The following is a 23467-nucleotide window of genomic DNA, read 5'->3' as shown; positions in this document are numbered from 1 at the left end:
CCTCTACCATACAATTGGCTTAAATTAAACAAAAGTTGACTATTCTCGAACATATATTACTTTACAGAGAAGCACAATTTTCCTATCATAAATAGGTAATCCAGTCTGAGATTAGATTAATTCACATCTTCGGTTGACTCAGTTACGTCTCTTTCAATTGGTCTTATAATAATTAGATACAGTGCCTTAAGCATCGTTAAATTCTGCTCTTTAGTTTTGTTTAGGTATAGAAAACATATCAAATAGAATATTTTGTTTTCTAGTTGATTTCAGTAGCTCGTGATTGTCTTGTGTGTTCTTGTGCAAATAGTGAGGGATTGTATCCCGCAGACATAGGGAACCTGGGAACTATGATACTAAAACACTTCATTCCCATCAAGACACTTTCGTTCCCCATTGTCTGCCGAATTCTGAAAGCATGGCGTGCTGAGTATCGTAACTCAACGCCACGCTTTGCCTCGTTACCAAAGCGAGGATACGAAAATAATAAATATTTCATTTCCTCGAGTACAAGATTACTTCGTATAACTATTATTTTCAGTAGCTCGTGATTGTCTTATGTTTTTATGCATTTTTTTGTATTACAATTAGCAAGTCTATTGCACTTTGTATTGGCATATTATATTATCATTTAAAATAGTCTCTAGTCATCTATAAACAACAATATAAATATATGGTAAGACCTTTGTGCCTATAAATTCTCATTTTCTATTATCCTCTTAAATAAATTAATCGACTGTAACTAAAAACCACACTTTCATTCAGTAAACTGATATTACACATAATAGGTCAACCCGCAAGGTAATTAAATATTTAACCTACCAGTTACCAGTATGTAAAATCTCCGTACAACGGTGATACGAGCTTTGTGCTTTGAAACGCTCCAGGCTCTAGGTAGGCCTACGGTTCATTCAATTTGAAGACCATTTTGGAATCCATGCTACAATTTTAACAGAATAATGTTATTATCGTTATGAATTAATACTGTAAAAGTAACTTATGCTACGGTTCATATAAGCATTATACTTAACATTTACTTAACTTTGCATTGATACCAGAGTGAAAAAATTAAAATATTTAATGTTTAATTTCCTCAAGTGAAAATCAAATCCACAACCCTTCGCATTTACAGTCACACACCCCGCCCTGCGCTACTATTGGCACCTTTTAATATTTATTTCTATACTAGTGGACCCGAACGCGGCTACGTCCGCTTGAACTATACGAATATTTATTAAATATATTTATGATATTATTTTCAGTTGTCAATAGAGAGATGCGTTAAGCAAGCTCATTATGGGTGACGTTTTCTAACAACAAACTTTCCAAATCGTTGCTTAGCAACGACGGTTGTTATTAACATGGCGGAATAAATTGCGTGTCAAATTAATAAGTATTTTAATATATTGCTATATATCGAAAATATTACAAATATGAGAAAAAAAGTATCCTATGTTCATCACGAGACCCTCAAGTATCTCTATATGAGTATTTTATCACAATTAAATTAGCGTTTTGGGCCTGATTGCGTAAAAGACAGACAGACAGACAGAGTTACTTTCGAATTTATAATATAGGTATGGATAAAATTACACTCATTATAGAATCATACATTTTAGAATTGATACATTTTCCATTTTTCTTTCTTCTCTGCTATCTGAAGGAGCTCGGTTTCGCGTTACTAACAACGTCAAAGGGTAAATTGTAATCATTCCATCTTACAACGTTTTATTATATCTTTTATGCATAGATGTGACGGATACTGAGAAATAAGAAACGTTGGCAAGTAAACCATTGACAAGAATTTTTATATGAAAATAAGGATATTTTTATCCATAACCTTTAAAGAATTACTTATGTACATATATAATTTCTTCTAAAAGTATTTATATAATATAATATTAGCTACCTTCCTAGCTACTTAGCTGCTAGTTCTAAAGTCGATGTTGTAAGATCACAAGAGAATTTCTATTACGTTTGAATATCAACTTTACTTCAATTAATTAAACTCTCTCAAGTTGCTCTGCAACACCGCCACTTCCCAGCTGTATACCAGTATACTACAGACAACTATGTTTTGTATGTGAAGTGTTGATTTATCTTTGTATATTATGACATAAGGGCAGTCGTGGCGTGACTCATCGTGGGTTCGATCTCCACTCGGGGAAAGAAAGTATTTATTTAAATTTATATTTTCATTTCTTCGCTCTTCTGTCGAGGCAAAGTGCGGCGTTGAGTTATGCCACTCAACACGCAATGCCAGGATTCGGCGGAAAGAGAGGAACGTGTTATACACAAGGTTCCTTCTGCCTATCCTGCTGTGTGCGAGATACAGCGTGAGCTGAGATAGATATTTAAAAAATCTTTCATAAATAGTCTTTGGATACACAAATGGATTATTATTTCTGCACGTATCCAACAGGACGTAAAATAAAATAAATAAAAATAAATTTATTATGGTCATTGTGGCACAGTGGGAAGGCGTCTGACTGTAAGCGCGATGATTAAAGCTTCGATTCTTGTAAGTCACAGTGCAGCGTTGAGTTCTGCCAATCAATAATCAAAATGTTTGTGCTGACTTTTACTTTAAATAGTCTAAAACGACAATTAAGTTTTAGATATATTAAAGATACGATCATTTTTGATTTTTTAGTTCTAAAGCAATTTCACCATAAAAATATAAGATCTTTTTAGACGAATCATATAAGATTATCTATTTAGACAATGCTCAATTCTAAAATGTCATTGTAAAATTATTAAGGTCTGACTGCACACTGTGTTTGTCGGCTTTAATCCGTCACACAACGCCCAAAGTCACTAAATGCGCGGAAAGTGAACAACAAAGGAATCACTATACTCGTACATGCAGACATACGAATATATCTACCAAGTTATTATATAATGATTTAGTACAAACGAGATTGTTTACTAAAGATAAATAAATAATCAATTTTAATTATTATAGAATTTTGTATTAAATAATAAAAAAATAACAAATATTATTTAATTTATAAGTTTACATAAGATAAATGTAAGTTCTTGAAAATAATGAGGTCAACGTAAAAGTATAGGCACGAGATAAAACCATGTAATCTTGTTTAACGAGAAACGTGCTTCGTTTCTTAAATTGAATCATTTTGACGAAACTTTTATAGTATTTTATTAGGACACGAAAAACACCTTACTTATACTTATTTATTTTAAAATTTAAAATCAGTTTCACGCTGTATCCCGCACACAGCAGGGCAAAAAGAACCTAGTGTTAAGACACTACGTTCCCCAATTTCCGCCGAATTTTAGACGCATTGGATGTAGAATGGCGGATCTCAACGACACTTTGCCTCGACACTAGAGTGAAGAAATTGAAATTAAAATATTAAAATATTTAATTTCCTCGAGTGGGCCAGTTGTGGCACAGGGGTTCAAAATATGACTGTAAACGCGACTGGTTGTATTTCAATTTCAAAATTTAATTTGAAAAATTTTGTTAAAACAGTTTTCTAATCCTTTTTATATATTTTTTTTTATTATATGTAAGAATGGTTAAAAATGATTTCACATTCGTTCATTCACATTCAGTTTGTTGAATTCCGCACACAAAAACTGTTACAAAAACTAAACTGTTTGATCATTTGTTTATCAATGTAAAGTTAGCTGGTTGTATTCAAATAAAAAGACAGAAAACGTTAAAATTCTTCTGAGAAATAAATAAAAAACGAATTCATTCAAATTTTTTTAGAGAACATTTTTCTCATGGAATTTGAACTTAAGCGAAATAAGAAATTTTAATAGAATTCTGAATAATATAAATAAGAAATAATATCCTAAAGGAGTAGAAAAATCATTTTTTATTAAATTTTAGTACAACTTGGAATAAGCTGATATCGCGCGACTCAAGGTCTAATTCAATTATGAAGCTCTCACAGAACTTTCTAACCTCGACGCTTAATAATTAATTAAGATTATAGGTTTTTGTTATTTTTAAGTATAATTATAGAATTTTTTTAGAAAAAATGTAACTTTATATAATATCCTTTTTTATTTTTCAGGTAAGTTCCAGTGTAATTGGGATGTAACACGAAATGCTCTGCGAATTAAGTAAGTACTGGCTTACCTCAAACCTGGTAAAGATACGAGTATACTCATGTATAAGATAATAATAAAATATATAAGATAATAAAATGATAATAAAATATATTTTTCATTATGTACGTTATTAAAAAAATAATAGATATTTATAATTTTTTGCCATTAAAAAAGATAATAACTACATAAAATAATTTTGCCTTTTATGTAGAACATAAATCTGCAACCATTAGGCTCGATATTATTAATCAATCCTAATACATAGATTTATCTAGCAATAAATCAATATATCATATTGAAATCTTTGTAATTTGTTTTAATTAAAAATAGTTAAGTAAAGAGGCTAGTCGTGACGCAGAGGTACAAGTGTGCGACTGTAAATGCGACAAGTTATGTATGGGTTTGATTCCCACTTGAGTAATGAAATATTTAATATTTTCACTTCCTCGCTCTGGTAATAAGGCAAAGTGCGGCGTTGAGTTTCGCTCCTCGCACGCAATACCTCCTGAACTCGCTGAAAAGTGGGGAACCGCAGTGAGCTGGATTCTCAGGTTGCGTCTGCCTACACTTCTTTGAGCGGACAGCGTAAAGATAAAAAAATGACGTGAACAAAATTATAAATAATATAAATAATATAAAATAAATAATATAAATAATAAATAATATAAAAACATGAGTTTTTATTACTTTATTAAATGGTTAAAAACATTCTTTTTACAATTTTATATAAATACTATGTATAAAAATAGCCTCCTAATGCGCTTACTTTTTGTACATTTACAAGGATTATAAGAATACACATTTATAGTTAATATAAAAGCCAATATTATGATAATTTTAATATATATAAACATATCTACTTCATAATCAAGTTATAAAATACAACCTGCTCTGGTGATTATTTGATAAAATTTTCTGTTTCCAACTTTGTTACTTATATTTTGTGTATTTCTTTATGTTTCTATTTCATACTAAACATTATAAGAGGATTATATAAAATACTTTTTACGTCTCGAAGTATTATTTATAAGGAAAAACACTTTTGGGAAGATTTGAAAAAGTTGCAAATTTTCAGAAATCTTAATATGTAATCTTAAACGTACAATAATGTACTTTCATCATAAAATTTATACAGCCTTTATTTCTTTGTAACAGACTCATAGACCAAGGTATAATCGAATACGTCCATATACTACAAGTTCGTTTACTAGCTAAATATTTTATTTGAAATATTCAATACTTTTATTTTATTTTGCCATCATTATTCATGTTTTTTTCAAAAGAAACCCTACAAATTCGCGATAGCTTTTTTAATTGAACTTGTCTAAAGTACATAAATAATTTTAACCGTATACCGTTATCGTATTTCAAGTCGAGATTTTCTTTACATTTGACAATAGAAAATTAAGATATTTAATTGGTTTCATTCATACAGCAGTGAAATTATATTGTTAGTAATGTTTCAAATTAGTACCTAGTATATGAAATTTTATATATTTTGATCAATTAACTAATTTATTGATTAAAATATATAGAGTTTTATATACAAGAGGACCTTTATATAAAAAAATATCAATTTATTTATATAAAAGTACTACTCAATGAATAAATTTTGTACAACATTCATGATAAGCTTAAGAAAATCAATAAATTCATACACTACAAGGATGTATGGAGATTTACACTTGTTAGTTAGGCACTTGTATTATCTATATTCTATACTTATAATAGAATCGTAACGGATCGGTGTCTGTCCATAGCAGATATACAAGAGAAAATATATGTTTTTCTGTGCGTTTGTTCACGTTAATCTTAGAATGTAGTTTTCTCTATTCTATTTTCCCAAACTATCCTTAAAATGTAGTGTTTTATTTCAATCGGTTCACAAATAAAAAAGTTATGTCCATTTAAAAATTTGCAACAACATTGTTACAAAATAATTGTTTTATAGAATTAGCTCAAAGTTTGCCTATCAATTGTATAGATATTGTATTGAAAATGATAATTTTGTTAGACGACGAAAGTAATTCAGATGAGAAAATAAATAATTGTGTATTAAAGCAGGCGTAGCTACACGGGGGCGACTAGTCATTAATATAAATTAGAAAGTGAAGCACGTATTTACAATTACATATAAATACAAGTACAAGTAAAGGTAAATCTCCAATGTAAGAGATACAGTAATCCTGTAGATAATACGCTTCTCTAAGTTTCACGGCAGTCTTTCATGCAATATTTATGCATCTGTGCCAGTCAGAAACAAATTTAGTAGAAGTAAATGTAAAACAAAACGAATCCTTCTTGTTAATACTGCATTACGATGCCAGAACCAATTATTAAAATAGTTATTCTTCATTTAAAATGTCTTTTGAATTTAATTAATTTGAAATATTCTTAGACGACTATTTCAACTAGAACTGTACTCGTAAATAAGTCTAAAGTTTAAACGGCTTGATGTGTAACAGAATGTTTAACTATAGAGGCTTAGGCTATATAGTGATGTATTCATGAAACCTCAGCATCGGTGGTTCTGGTTTTATCCTCGCACGACAAGCGTCTATAAATAACAATCCTTTTTCATTGATTTTATGTAATACCAGTATGAGGCACAACGAAGTTTTAGTATACGTATGAAAATTGATAAAAATGCTTTAATCATTTGAATTTTAAATATTTCAATTAATTATAAATAATATTTATTCTCAATTTCTTAAATAATTACTACTATTAATACAGTTAAAATTATAGTTGATACGAAAAATGCATAAATGTAAAATCCACAATAGATCGACCGTGTTTTACGGTGTTTATGTTCATAGATGCGCACAGATTTGTCTACTATATGACACTTTTGTCTCCTTTGTGTTCAACTTTATATAAGCTTTTCCCCTGTTTATACTGAATTCTAAGAAGCTTAACAATTTCTGCTGTCGTATAATAAATAAGCTATTTACTTTCATTTTAAATCAAAAAATGTCTATTAATAAACTTAAATTGTTCTTATAACTCAAATTGATAGTATATAGGAAAAATATTCTTATGTAAAAATAGAAGAAAATATTTACTTTGTTTATACTCGACACACTGAGGTTCTATTAGGGATAATAACAAACGTTCATCTGAAAATAAATAATTCCCAAATTCATAAAACGGGCAAAACGAAATGCTAAATCACCAAAGTCCCAGAAGTGTTGCCGATGTTTGTTTTTCCCCCCGCGGCATATTTATGTACAAATAGCTTCACTTCTGCTGTACCCATTTTAATTTTAGAGTATGTACTACGGTAGTGAACACGCTGGGTTGATAAAACTAACCCACTTTAAAAATTACGTCAAGTTTAAATTAAACGATGAATATTATATTAATGAGTTTATTTATACGTAGTGGCTATATCACAGAATTGACGCTTCTATGACATCGTAAAACCACGTAAAAGATGTCGTTGCATTATGGTAAAAAATATATACGAGTATAAGTAAGTATTCTATAAAATAATATTATAAATCTTCTTTAATGGATCATTAAAGCAAGAGAGAAACAAAGGAGTTAAGCATTCTAAATCTAAATTAAGCTAGAGGCGGATGCTAGATCCTCTGGTCTACCAAATCCACAAATGTGTCAATCTTCTCATAGCTGAAGATAAAATACCTCCTTCTACAACCTGTTATCGGCGTGGTCTGAGCTTCCTAATCAGGAGGTATGGAGGCAGCAGCTTCGAAGAGCTGGTAATTTTTAAAGATCTTGATGAAATCAGGAAAATATCAATTTGACAATGCAGCAATGACATTAAATATGATATGAAAATAACATAGCTTAATTTTTTATGTTTATTTTGTGGAAAAACAGACTTTTTATTATCAGTATCTACCACAATCGGAACTTATAGAAACTTTGAACATTTATTTTCCATACACAAAAGCCAAGCTTATAAAACCTTCGGTTATAGGAGGTAAAAGTTGTACAAAATTTAACTTTATAAACGCTAAGAAGATAGCAAAAGATAGCGTGACCTAAAATTCACATTATAGCAAAAGCAAATCACAGCGATAATCGGGCCGTAATGGCTGGCGTCAGGCAAGTGATTAATCTAACTAATATGCTTCTGGTGCGCCTCGAATCGGTTCTAAAGGTCAGATGGCAATCATTTTATAGTACGCTGCAACCCTTTATTACTAATGATGAATACTTACGTGATAGACTACGTTAAAAAAGAATATTTTAAGAATAACAAATAACTATAGCATAAAATTTAAAAAAGACCTACTATTCCGAATCAATTTTAGGATGGTCAACGGGGAGTACAACTTATAATAGTTGAGAAACTTATGTTTGCGGCCATATGCACTCATTTTGTTTTGTTATTACAAATATAAGTTTGTAAGGATTATTTCCATGAAATACCTATAAATTCCGATTTTTTTTTCCTTTATTTGAATTGCAAGTTCTCGCTATGTTCCTTATTTCATTACGAGAAATATCCATTACCGAAAACCAGCCTATACATTTTGATTACTCAACGAACTTCAAACAAAATGCAACAAAATCAATGCATAAATACTCGTAACTTTTGATTGCGTTAACTTAGAACCTTGATAATATCTGTGCTTCAAAGGCCTATAGACCTAAATATTTGATATTGGTTTCGGCATGCCACCCTAAAAAAACCCTTGGACCCTAAAAAAAATAACGAGTAACATGGACTCAACTAAAAAGAGTCATAACAAACCTTCACAACAAAAGTATTACCATACTTCATACTTCAAGGCTAACAAAACGTTCTAGATATGTTTTCTTAACTTACTTGCGTCATGTGACGTATATTTGACATCGCCTGACCTTTTAGTCATAATTAACTAATTTATTCTTGCCGTTCGTATTGTAAGTTTAATTCGTATGCAAAAAAAACTATTTTAAAATATTTGCTTATGATATTTATGTTTGTTTTTTTTATATAAATATTATATCTAAAGTAAAACATAGTGTTAATACCGATAATATTATTATGAATTATTGTTACTTACGTTGCTAACGTTCATCCTATAGCAGGGTAGAGAGGGGCTGGTTTTTTACGTTCAGTTATAAATTATTTTCGAAACTAGCTTTCGAGAACAATTATAATCGATGGCAAATTAACTTACTGAGAGTGTGAGTCAATGAATGACTGTAAAATTAATTTAACTTAAATGTAAAAATAATATTTTAAAATTAAAAAAAGGTTTTTTTACAAGCTACATTCATGATATTTTAAGGAGTAATATTTTTAAATATAAAAGATGCTAAACTCTATTAATTGTACAAATATAGGAATAATAAACTAATTCTTTTAGAATAACCTTTCAATTTACGAGCTGTGAGTAATTTTATAGATGCCCAACCTCAATATTTTATAACCCAATTAAAGTTCTTCATGAAGGTATAATTAGAACATATAATAAATTCTATGCGAGTTTTTCTTATTTTATATAAATATGTTTAAAATGACGGCGAAATAAAAAAAGGTTTATTTAAAAAAAAATGTTTTGTTGAATAAGAAAATGGGTACCGTACAACGCCATCTGTGTTCTTAACCGACCTTCATACGAACTGTTCACTTCAGGCCAACTCTACACTAATACTGTTAGTAAACAGCGCTGTGGCTTAGGTAATAAACAGTTCTTCTTATTTTCGATAGATGGCTCCACAAAGAAACAATTACAATATATTGTATTTTTACTTTTGATATACAGAATGTCTGTATAGCTTTAAAAATATTTGCCTCTAACAAATAAGGATTCAATGTTAATTCTTATCGAACATAAAAACTAGTTGAAAAAGATTTTGATGCATTTTGTCATTTTCATGAAAAGAAATGTGCTGTGTGGCAAGTACAATTCAGCGGCCTTTGTGCCGGTCGTCGGCCGAGCCCCGCCCCCAGTGTTGACGTCACTCGAGTGACGTCAGAAGCCCCACCGCCCTTCTAACTGATATTTCGTAGCCGTAAGCTACCTTTTAATGTTCAGTATCTTTATTCTGTTCAGAATTTTCTTAATGTGATAAAGATTTCTTCGCTGGAATAAAATTAATAGACGCTTTGAATTTGGCAAGTCTGGGTTATTTTAAATTCATATTAAATTAGCGGCACCTATAAACGGATATTTAATTATGTATATTTAAGAAATATTTCGGCGGAAGTGGGGGACGGAGTGTCTGAACATTAAGTTCCCTCTGCCTACCCTGCTGTGTCCGGGACAAAGCGTGAAGCTGATTTTTAGCTTTGATTTATATTTAAGAAAATTAAATTAATTGTTTCAGTACAGTTTATATACTGATACGTATTAAATAAATATAAAAGTAATTTAAGTGTTTTGGAAAATTATTTTATTTTCGTATTTAATAGAAAAATATAAAGTTAGTCCCAAAAAAACAGTTAAACAGAAGGACCGACAGACAAAAATGTTAAAATTGCTTATTTGGGTTTTGGTATCGTGTAAATAACTATATAGGTACTTTTTTTTTTAAGTATGTAGATATGGGTAAATAGTTCTTTTGGGAATTCATTTTATTTTACTCACAAAAATTGTTGTATTTAAAAGAAAAATGGTTAGTTATTTCACATCTATTTTCGAGACTATGTAAATTAATATTTTTTATAGAAACATATTCATATGTAGAATTTGAATATGAAAGACAATAGCTACAATGACTAATGTGTAGTAGGGTTATACTATAACTATTTTATATTATCCACATTTAAATTTCAGCTTATTATAATAAGGATATTAATATTAACTAACATAATACTTGCAAGTGTTTAGAGTTCATTACTTCAAAGAAAAAAACGGAAACCTTATAATATCACATTGATATCAAGACCATTGATGTCGAGATTGCGTGAAGGTATCGAACTGATCAAATGATGGTCCCTTCGAGCATAGAAAAAATCAACCTTCTAAGTCAACGCAATAAAAAGATATCTTTTATAATTTATGCATTTTATTGCTACATTTTGCAAGAAATTCACATTGATCAAATTATAATCATAAAATTATTTAAAAAAAGTTAAAACATATTTTAAATATTTTTCTCCTATCTTAGCTTTCATTTCCAGTGCACCAGGCGCTTACCAAGAATTGGTTAATTGTTATCATACCTGAACACGTGTAAATTTAAAATATAAATATATTTAATTTATTGTTATAATATGTATGTACTAAATATTCTTACGATTTGTATGAGATCGATCGAATGGGGTCGATATATGTAATTATATGTTGTGTGCATGGGTAGATATCCGTTACGTGCTCGATTGTAATTTAATTGTATAAGTATAATATATAATTATGCTTATAAGTATAAAGGAAGCGAGTATTTTCTGTGAATTTTTTTTATTGTGACATTTTTTTTCTATGTAAATTTTAAATTATATTCTTCTAATTTGAAAAATACGAACTATTATAAATGTCTGTCTACAGTGTTGTGATATAATTATGAAATAATAATTGATAGAATTTAGCTTCTTAGGCTTTTCTTTTCTTTGTTCTCCTTCCACAATTGTAGTCCTTGTTGTAAGTACCTACCTCTTTTATACGAAAAATTATATCTTAGTTTCACCTACATCCATCTTTCTAATATGAATTTTACGTTAACGAGGAGGTAGAACTTATTCATCAACATGTGCCGTAGCTTTACGTTTTATACTCAGTGGTGTTGGGTCTCAGAGAGAACGAGAACATCTTTCTCATTTTGTCCACTGTCATCAACATACTTACCCTTCGGGGGTTCCTCATGCCTCATGCATGCCCAACCTTCATCCAGTATCATTGATAGTGGTTGCCCCAGGTTTATTAGAACCCAATGCAGAATACGTTATCTACCAGGACGTTTAAGTTTTTTTTAAAAAAAATTTAGTATCCCTACATATAAAAACTCCTGATGATGTAAAATAATATGGCAGTATTCCCTATAGTACGACGCTAAGTTTGCTTACGTGCTGGTATCCCTGCATTCACTGGCAACGTGCGTAGCTTCACGTAGCAATCGTAGCCATTCGTAGCTGCATTACGTCATGCTCTACCCATCAGATGCTATTTTTTTATTTTACTCTTTTATATAAAATAAAAATATAAAATAAATTATGGTTCCTATTTTCAATTTATTTTATTATTTAGTATTTCTACAGTATTTATATGTAACATGTAAAGAATTAGTAAGTAAAAATATTTACTGGATTGCAATATGACTAAATTATTTCATCTAAATTTCTTCCGAATATTCTTAAATGAACGATAACGAATGTTCTTTTAAAATATCAAAGTAATATTTCTAAGAAAAAAGGTTAGCTTGATGTTATTATAAGAGTTTTCCGTTAAGGATATTACATGGCAAAAGCGACTTAATATTTCCCAAGCGACCGTTCTTAGAAAAATATATTGTAAAAATACATTTATGACATCTTACCACCTATTATTTAGGATATATGGTTACGAAAAGTAAATACACATATATTATATATTATGTCCATATATACATATTATGTATTAGTATATATTATAGAGTATGTCTTCTTTTTTAAATTAATTATTGAATACCGCGAAACTGCACCTCAAAAATCGATTTGGTCCCAAAGCGTTGAGGTCTCGAGGTGTAGGGTCCTCTAGACTCTGAGTGCGAGGTGTGGGGCGCATGCGCCGGCGGGGCCCTCTGACGTCAGCCGCCGGGCCGCAGCAGTACCCGCGACCGCGCGACCAGTCACGCGCGACTACCGCCCTGCATCTAAACACGAGCTTCCGATCTTAAAATTAACTATACCTACTTAAAATTTATAAATTAATTAATTCATATGTTAAAATTATATGGCAATATGATAATGTATGCACACGCGTTGTGACGTGACAATTGTGGACGCGAATAATAGGTTATTTTAACAAAGTATTTACTGAAACTTACAGTTCTCGTCTTGTATATTATAAATATTGAAATTTTGTGGCTAATTTTATTTTCTTTCTGTTTCATATACGAGTATTTCACATATTGTTTTACAAAGTGATATACTGTAAACATTGAGATTGACCTTGTTTATTTAAACGTACTACGCATGCGATAAATATCTTTTACAACTCAGCATAATTATAAATGTTTAATTATACAATTATAATAAAGTAATATTTGATACTAGAAGCTTTGTACTTCAAGTTTCATGTAGATATTTCAATACAATCTAAATTATAGAACAAATATTATTCTTGCAGAAAAAACAGTTTAAATATTTATGTTATAATACACTCTAATTCTGAAATATTACTAGTTTTTATCAAATACCACTTATCTATAAACATTTCATCTTATACTATGGTCTTCCTTTATACGAAATTTAGATGTACATGTTTAAGGGATTATAAGCAAAAGTGCCTTCGGCTAGCAGGGGCTAAATCCATCCTTCACTCGGGGCCTTGTAAATTTTTTACACAGGAATGGTCTCGTGAGAGGCTCAATCAAGCGTTGGGAAGCTCTACGCATTTCATGTTGCGTGAACATTGAAAATTACTTGATACTATTAATATATTATTTCTATATGAACATAGGAAATTAAAGAAAAAGATTTGAATGAATTACAGAAATACACGATAATTTATTTACGATTCTTATAAAAAAATATATATATCATTCATTTATTTTTTTATGATATCACTGGCAACTTGCCTTGTCGTAACTTACTGTACGTACAAGTATATACCGCATAACCCTCTTTATGTCGTAACTTTTGAAAATATTTATTTTATCATATACATATATATATCAAAGCAATTGGTTAAATTTCCTAATTTATAACTCTTTTTTTCTTATTCGATGTAGATATTAGGTATGCAAGTAAATTCGACTTCTCAATATATTAGTAGACAAGGATTCTAAAGGATTCTAAAGGAAGATTCTAAAGGATTCTTTAGAGTATCGTGTATATGTTTTTATGGCAACTAGAAAATGTTATGGCTTTGTTTGGGTTTAAATCAGGACGGGTGCTCATTGTACGTTTTAAATACGCCATGCAATCTCAGGTATCTAGACCTTTTGAAACATTTTCAAAGACGCTTCTTAAAGAAAGACAAAACAATAAGCTATAGTACCTACGCATAGAAATGTTGAGAAAAATACAAAGTTTCACAGCCTACTAATAACACTACACTATTGAAACAATGCTTGTAAAACTATATATTTTGTATTAATTATAGAATATGCTAAATTATTTAATCAACAAAAATCATGTTACAGAAAGAAAATAATAGAATTTCGTGATTTTTTAAATATAAATGCTTATATTATACTAAAATTACAATCTAAATTGATCTTTACAGGTATAATTTTAAAGTTTAAACGTCACAATTATGTGTTGATATAATAAATTCTACATGTCACACAAAGCTAAGTAGTCTAGATTAAAGCGCGCTTTTAAACAAATTTTACAAATATACACCGAAGGGTAAACTGAAGGAATCAACAAATCAGTGCAATTTATTTTCGTAAAATGGGATTAAAAGAAGTTTAACTATAGTGATATACTATATAACCATACCGTAAGTACAAAAAGAACGATATCGATCGAAAAGGAGCTTATCGATAAAAATATTCCTAATCCAGACATCGAATCGAATTTAGCCGAATAACATTAGTGTACACTTATATATTTACGAATAAGAAGTTTAAAAACTCATCAAGGCACATTACTATAAAGAAACACGAAGAAGAAGACAAATAATGTTAATTTAAATCGTAAAGAATGTGGGAGTAAGACGATGGTGGGAAAGTGAAAGGCGCCCTGGGCGGAGGAGGCTCGCGGCACGCCGGCTGTGATGCGATGGGCCAAGACTGGTGCTTCCGCCGCAAGAGGAAGCGCAGCAGCACCCAGGATGACACCCAACCGCATCACACCCGGTATAGTATAATGCAACCAATGTATTATTCTATTTATTTACATGCAAAAAATACATACATATAGGTAGCATTATTTATTAATTAATTATTATTATATACAGAAGAATTAAGTTATTACTTTAATATTTAAAAACATTTTTTGTAATTAGCTATTTTACAAACATAAGTATGTCAAATGAATTATTTATATGTAATAGATTTGAGGTAAACATTCATTTTTATTTATTATTATCATCTAGGTATATATTTTAAAAGCTTTTTTCCTATCTGCCATCTATAAGATACAATGAAAGTAAAACTTTTAGGCTAGTTGCTTAAAATAATCTCCAGATGGCGCATCATCTATACCATATCGTTACTTTAAACATTTTAGTTAGTATTTCTATTTTTAAACATAAGTATAAAGAAGGTCATAAATTAAAATTTCACATAAAAGAATAATTAAATTTTGTATGCATGTTTTGTGCACGAATAAAAAATATAAGAACAAAGAATAACAGACTGGAATGTGGATAATTTTAGTCTTTTATAATATGAGTCTTGCTCTTAAAATATATTGAACTAGTATTCGTATTCCAATGAACTACTTTTTCTGCACAGAAACATCTTATAAACAATGCCAATAAAATACAGATTTAAAACAGACATCGCATTGTTATATTTTTATTTTTTTGCATCTAAAGTACCTTGAGTATACTATCAATTATTTTGTTGATTATTTTTTGTTTCGAATATTATTTACATATATGTGACTTAGTGGAGGAAAAAGCAATATCTTAAAATTGTAATTTATAAAAGAAAAACTTATATTGATTACACGTCAATAAAATAAACACATAAGACAAACTAGGGTATTCTTGTGTGTATAAATTTATTAAATTATCTCTGACTATTACTACATCTACACATAATACACTAACATCGAGATATCAATCAATCAATCAAAAACACTTTATTGCACAAAGAAGATACAATTAAATTTCTAATTTAGATACAGTGCATAGGCGGCCTTATCACTGTAAGTGATTTCTTACAGGCAACCTTTTTTTTTTAATAAGAAAAAAAATAAGCTTTAAACCTATTATTTAGTTGATAGAAAAATATAACGAGTAAAGAAAAAATTAAGAAATATATATATAAAAAATATATAATTAAGAGTAAGTGGTAACAGAAGAAGGGGAGAACTCTGTTGAACTTTAAAGTGAAGGTCATGTACATAGCACGAGGACCCCCAGAGAGAACTTTCAAAGAGATTAATAACTTTGAGAGAAACTAAAGAAGTGAACTGTGAGTGATCTACTCTGTCAGGTATTATGCTTGAGAAACAAAACAGAATTAAAAGATTAATAAATTTAAATAACTCTTTATCGACTTAAATCCTTTATATTATAAATATGCTTTAAGAGGTCGTCGTAGCATAGGGGTACAAGGGTGTGACTATCAATGCGTTAGCATGGGTTTGATCCCTACTTGGAGGAATAAATTATTTATTGTTTATCAATATTTTCATTTCCTCTCTCTGGCACCCAGTCAAAAGCCTGGTATTGAGTTGCGCCACTCAACACGTAATGCCTAAAAATTCAACGTAAAGTTAGTGTCTTACAGAGTGTTTTAACACTAGGTTCCCTATGCCTATCCTGCTATATGCGGGATACAGCTGATTTATAAGTGCTTATATATATTTGTAATATAACCATAAAGGTAATAGAAGCTTATACTTTGTCGCGCTAAGCCTAAGAGAGTACTTACTCGTGTCAACGTAATAATGGGTGATAATCACTTTAGCGGCTCTTTTCCACACTTTAGTATTAAGGGTTGCTTTATTGGCATATAATATAATAATTAAATAGTAAACACTATTTATTTATTTATAATTATAGAATATTATATATTATAGAAAAATAAATTCAATGTGATACTGATAATTTCTTAAAAAAAAAACCGACTTCGACCGGATCCCATAATCAAAGCCTAACCAAACTCTCATCAAACTACCCTTGAAGTGTATCCTTTCCAATAAAAAAAATATCGAAATCTGTTGGCGTGGTATTGCGTTATTCGTCCATTTGTCGCGCACATACTTAATACAAATTCAAGAGTTATGTGATTTTATCTTGGATAATATTGTCAAAAATGGACCAAATTAATGGGACCACACTGTAGCACCAGCTTTCAAATAAAAAAAACATCAAAATTTCTTTTTTAGTTAGTTTAGTTCTGAGGTAACAGATATAAAAAAAAACAAATCAAATTGATAGCCTCCTTTTACAGAAGTCAGTTAAAAAAAACTAATGATGTTAAGTAACCTAAATTAAACTACAACTGTTACTAAAATATTTAATTATAAATGCTCATTTTAAATGTATATATATCTATTATGCTTACCAATTAAATTATTCTTATTGATTCCATACTTTAATTTTATATTAGGTGTGTTATTTTTGCACCTAAATAAATTATATTATACACAGCGAAATAAAAATATGCAAAAGCATACAATAAACTTGTTTTACATTTCACATTTCCATAATAATTATTGTGTGCAATAAATAACGTTTGCAGAATACAATATTATTCTCTACATTTACATATACAAGTACCTATTATGTGTTTAAGTTAAATAGTGAACGTGACTAAAGAATCATTGTGAGGAGAAAAAAATAAAAATATATGTTGAAGATATTACAGGTACAATACAGGTTTTGCTACCACAATACTTATATACTGAATATAATACATCAATTGCATATTGTTTTAATGAAAACAAATATCCATACTAAATAGATATATCTTTTAGGATCACCGAAAGTGTATCCAACCTAGTTCCATGTTTGAGTCTTGAAACTCACTTCAATTTTTTTTAAAACCCCTACCTTGTGAAATATACAGCTTATTCAATAATTTAGCTTCGTGATGAGTGAATGCCTCAGTCAAAGATATGGGTTCAAAAACCGGCTTTTCTGTGATTGAGTGAGTCATACACTCATTGAAAACTTGACTTCTACATCTTGAAAATAAAAATTATACTAACTAGCGAGTAGCCACCTATAAGCGGCATCGCCCCATTAATCTTATTAATATATTATAGCCAAATTATATAAAATCTTTACAGTAATTGTAGGCTGTAGCCAATGTAAACGTGTGTTGTATTAGCTAATTATTACTATATTTCTGTAAAGTTTAATCTAAATCCGTTTTGTAGTTTTTGAGATCATTTTAGCAATAAAAAACATATTTGTGTACTAATTGCTTTAGAAAATGTCGTTCATTATAAACATAAGTCTAAAATAAGACTTAAGTTCAATATTGAATAATGCTGTTCTATGCTCATTCTGAACATAATTCAACCTATGTACTATAAGGTTGGTGGTAAAAAATAGCCAAGTCAAATCTTCGCCTTGAATTACATGCCAAGTCAACTCAGAACTCGGCACGCATAAAGATCTCCATTTCTTTCGTTGATGAAGTTAAGAACTATACATTTTTTAATATTGAAGTTGGTTCGCATTTATTTTTTAAGTTTATTAATTAAGTTAACAAAAATTGTGAAATAAATCAAAAACAATATTCTCACTCTCAGCAATATGCATAATATAGTAAACTCGACATAGTGTGCAACAGTTGTGTCCGGTACACGCAATCGTACTGTGATTACATCTGTAACCGCAAACTCAATAAGATAACAACATCAGCGAACAACTATAGTTCTAGGCCATTCAAGGTGACTGTAGAGGAGGACTTGGAACTTCATGTAAAAGATCAATTATCTTCATGCAAGAAATATATTGATAACTTGGAAGTTTTACATTTTTTTTACCGTACAATCTTCTTCGTGTATCCTTCATTAACTTGATATAAGTGATCAACTGGTATAACCAAAGGACAGAACAGCTCGTCACTTTTAGGTTGATGACAGCGCCCGAGGGCGGTCAAGATCCCGACCCACGTGCTCTTCGCGTAACAGCCCTCATATACAGCTTATTCATTTATTTGTACGTCATGATTGTTAGTTGAAAAGTTAAACGTTTATGGTATTAAGAGTAAAAACGTCATTTCATCTTAGAATAGTCATAAAAATATTTAGTATGAAATGGTAATATAACATGTATTTCTAAATTGAAATTTATTTTTAACATTGTATTTGTTTAAATCAATTACATTGGTACCTACTTACATAATATAGTTACGGATTAGATTTTTTTCATTTTCATACTCTTATAGGCAGATTTTATATTCTTTTATGTACATAAAATTTATTACAAAACAGTATAATTAAAAGTGAAATGAATCTTTCAGACTTTGTATTCAAAATATATCATGATTTAAATGTAGTAACCTAATATCAGTGTTAGCGATTCATAAGCAATTCCGGTCGTTATCTCGCCCATTAAAGAACGCACATTCATCATGGTGAAGAAGTAATCGTTCCAAGAAGGCTGTAAAGCATTGGTTTCAGTGAATGGCACGGAGACTTGCGTCGTTCTCTACACGAGGGTTGCGTGCCGGCGTACGCATGCGGCTCGCCCCTTTTCGACCCCCGGTAAAATGGCGACGCCAACATGGCCGCCGGGCAGCCGCAGGATGCTCCGTGACGGCGTTTCTGTCCGAAACAACGCTGACACGATTTCCCAGCGACCTATAGATTTCGACACGCACATCCGCATCGGGGTCGACGGTGTGATCGATTTATTACTCGTCCAGAGACGAGCCGGCTCAAACTATTCGCGCGTGCAACAAGTGACATCGCTCGAGAACTTGTGAAAATCGACACACTGGTACTAATATCTAACAGTGATGTGATAGTGTGTAGCTTTTAAATATAGAATGTGCCCTTTTGGTGAGTTGCGGCGCGGGTGAGCCGAGCAGCGTGACGTCGACCCGCTATGTTCCCCGCGCCGCGCCAACGTCAACAGTGCCGCGTCACGCCGACCGCCGCCGCTCGCATAAATAATATCAACATGCACGCTCTCGCCCTCCTCCTCCATGCCGACTGTTCGTATGATGGGGCCGAACAGTGAATCTATTTTTCAATAAGTTTTGTAGCGTCACGATTTCATTTTACAGAGATAACATTCAATTGAACGTATTAAAGATTAGGTGTGCAATGATTTATTTAATGGCGCTCGAAATAAAGATAAAACAAGCGACGCGATGAAACGACTAGAGACTGTCTGATGCGTCCAGTAGTATCCGTGATCGCGCGTGCAACGACCGTTCCACGAGCACGTGCGTTGCGCGCGATTAATATGTTTGTGTCGATAAGGCTCTGGGCCCGCGGACCAGCCATGTGCGACTAAAGAGTGATTTAAGCTGATGCATTTGCTACGAGAGTGCTTGTGGAGGGTGGGCCGGGGACGCGTTCGGCGAATAGCGCGATAGGCGCGATGCTCACATTTGTGTTCGCGGTATGGTCGGCGGCGCGCGCGCTCGGCTGGGCTTGCGAGGCGACGCCCGCGACGCCCGACGTGGAGGACGTGCCCGTGCTGCCTCGCCTCCGCTCGTCGAGGGCCTCCAGCGACCTCTCCACTCTCAGCACGACCACCACCAGTTCTAGCCAGACCAGCACTGGAGATTATTCTAAGAGGTCCACGCATCATTGTAACTAAATATATTTTCAATAAGACACACGGCCGCCTAAATGGTAATCTTTGTTTAGTCCCCCAGGAGGAAATTTATTGAATAGTCATATAATTACTATCTTATTAGATAAAAATAATAAGTAGCCTAATAATATATCATAATGATAATTAAAACGCTATTCTTAAGATAACATTTCGACACGTTTTAATAGATGCTTCATTATCTTCACTATCCAAAAATAGGGAAAGTTGTTTATGTACATATATTTTTTATTACTGTTATTATTTTACGAAATACATAGTAACAAGAAGCATATGATTCTTATCTTCCACGACTACAATGTTTCCATTAAAACATACTGTGCTATATACTTACGTCAATTATTATTTATTATCTATGATGAGCAACGATTAAGTGACGTTGATTGTAGTAGAAGGCCAGCAACATCAGTACATGGCTATTAAGATCCAGTACAATGATTGCGACTTCTATGTACCTACACTGGTTCCAATACAAATATTTTATCGCGATATAGAATACCGTTACAACACTAAAAACGAGTACAAACATATTTATTATATATTCTGTCAAATAATAACAATTATATTATATAGTTTAAATTTAATATGATTAAAGTGGTATTTCTCATTATTACGTAAACATTATTTATAATTAATTTTTATTGACCTCAATCCACTGGTGAAAGAGGAAATTGTATTAATTACAGGTAATTTATGCGAAGCTAAGGGTAGTTATCATTTCACCCTTTGGCGTATTACAGGCAATAATGAAATTGACATTACATTTATTTTATATATAACGATAATAATAATACCATTTGAATATAACATTAAATAAAATGATATCTCCATATAATATTAATTATTTATATAAAATAAATATAATTTATATATTCACTCATAAATTCTGAGCAAAATTGAGAAATTTCGATGCCATTTCCAATTTGTCGCGGAGGGTCGGGCTTGTCGTGGAAGTCTTATTCATTTTTATATTGAAATTGGCTTTTCTTAGGAAATCAGAAAAACTTATTATCGACTTTCACGGCAATATGAAGTCGGGTCAATTTAATTAAAATTCGTTCCATTTTCGGTACAGTTACCTTAGTTTATTTTTATGTAGATATACAATTTATCTTTGTATATATTTTTTAAAATGTTAAATAAATTTCTTGAACAAAGAATAAAATGTCGTTGTCAGTGACAGCCAATATTCGTTGTTAGTTAATTAATTTTAATTTTATTGGTAAAATTAATAAGAAGTAACACGATACATATCCGTCAACAACAAGCAATAACCGTTCTTCCACTCATAGCTCACAAAAGGCAATGAAGATATCTATTGATAAACTTAATTATAGAAGGGCATTGGAGCAAAGGGAACATTCTGCTCAATTAACTATCTCGAGAGAGAGACAAAGATTAGACTTATAAGAGTAGGACGTGACAGGAGATGTATTGACTTCAATTTATTACATTTTTATACCTTTAACTTACCTTTTTTGAGGACGTTGCGGTGCAGGTGCACAAAGGTGTGACTGCAACGCGACGGTTGTGGGTTCGATCCCCACTCGAGGAAGTGAAATATTTATTAACGTTTATATTTACATTTCTTCGCTCTGGTGTCGAGGCAAAGCGCGGCGTTGAGTTCTGCCACTCAACGCACTATGCCTCCAAAATTCGGCAGAAAGCGTGAAACGGAATGTCTTAACACTAGGTTCCCTACCTACCCTGCTGTGTGCGGGATACAGCGTGAAGCTGATTTAATTTATATATTTAAAATATATAGTATATTTTCCACTTAAATGACTTGAATTACTGATCGACCTTCTCTTATGGAGGACAAAGTGTCACTATTTAAATCTTTCATCGATAAATTTACAATATACGTATGACACAAATATTTATATATTATAGTAATCATTCTCTAATGTTATTATTTTAATATAACTTTTTAATAATTGCTTGTCATTATTATTCAAAATAAATAAAAATAAAATTTTAATATTCACAGTGTTTTACATTTAAATTTATAATGTTGACATTATTTGCGTCAAATGTGGAAATAGGTTATCATCGTGAGTTTCATTTAAAAAAATAATTTTATTACGATATTATGAATATTATATACTTACTTGTATAGTGTATGAGTGTATAGTTTATATGTGTACAAAAGACATGAAAATTGGTTCAATACGAAAGCTGAAAGATTTATTTCGAAATTTGACTGTATTACCATACAATTAAACATTTAAAGGAAAACTAGTATTTATTTTCTCTTAAAAACTATAAGGGACGTAAATAGTAGAAGTATGTTAAGTAACAGTTTGTTAACAAACTATTTTGAAAACTGGATCTTGTAGATTATCACCAATTAATCATATACGACTCTACCTCAAGTACAAAAAAAACCATTAAATATAGTAGGTAGAGAAGGCGAGTTCGTTAAGTTTTTAATATAAATTACAATCATCTCGTAAGGTAAAAGCCGATTTTTCCTTCTTAGTCTTGATATAAGTAGGTAAGTACTTAATACTATTATATACAGCATGGTCAACAAGTCGTGGCCACCCTGAAGAAAGAATTTCTGAACTTTAACGCAATGTAAGCTCGAGAAAAAATAATCAAAAGTAAGAAAAATATGCGCAGCTATCTGCAGCTAATTTCAGGACTGCTCTTAAAAGCCCAGTATCTCAAATATTTGGAAATTACTAGAGGAAAAATCTAGTCAAACTCTCTCTGACTCTCTTAAAAGTGGGAATTGTGTTAAGATGAGTATTACTGTTTCTTTCATGGTCATTTCATTTAGGTTGCACTTCAGAATAAAAAGAGAATAAATAAGAAGAAAATAAATAGGCGTTTCTTTTTTAATTTATGTA

At 31.0% G+C, this 23467-nt stretch overlaps 1 protein-coding gene across 15 annotated transcripts in view; it reads left to right on the top strand.

Moving 5' to 3' along the window:
- dnc (phosphodiesterase dunce) overlaps positions 1 to 23467 on the top strand; it is a 197296-nt gene that overhangs the window by 126302 nt on the left and 47527 nt on the right. The window contains exon 1 of one of the 15 annotated variants that reach the window (XM_085196735.1): positions 14868 to 14991. The exons of 12 other annotated variants lie outside the window; for them this stretch is intronic. In XM_085196735.1, coding sequence (XP_085052861.1) covers positions 14915 to 14991 — 77 coding nt within the window. In that variant the 5' untranslated portion in view covers positions 14868 to 14914. Of the gene's footprint in view, positions 1 to 14867; positions 14992 to 19654; positions 20576 to 23467 lie in introns of those variants that run through there. 2 more of the 15 variants (XM_085196724.1, XM_085196725.1) reach the window with 2 other exon arrangements.

The sequence above is a fragment of the Heliconius melpomene genome, chromosome 13 (genome assembly GCF_056956725.1).
Source record: "Heliconius melpomene rosina isolate 202511_hmr_F chromosome 13, ASM5695672v1, whole genome shotgun sequence".
NCBI lineage: Eukaryota > Metazoa > Arthropoda > Insecta > Lepidoptera > Nymphalidae > Heliconius > Heliconius melpomene.
This window is presented reverse-complemented; position numbering and strand designations above follow the sequence as displayed.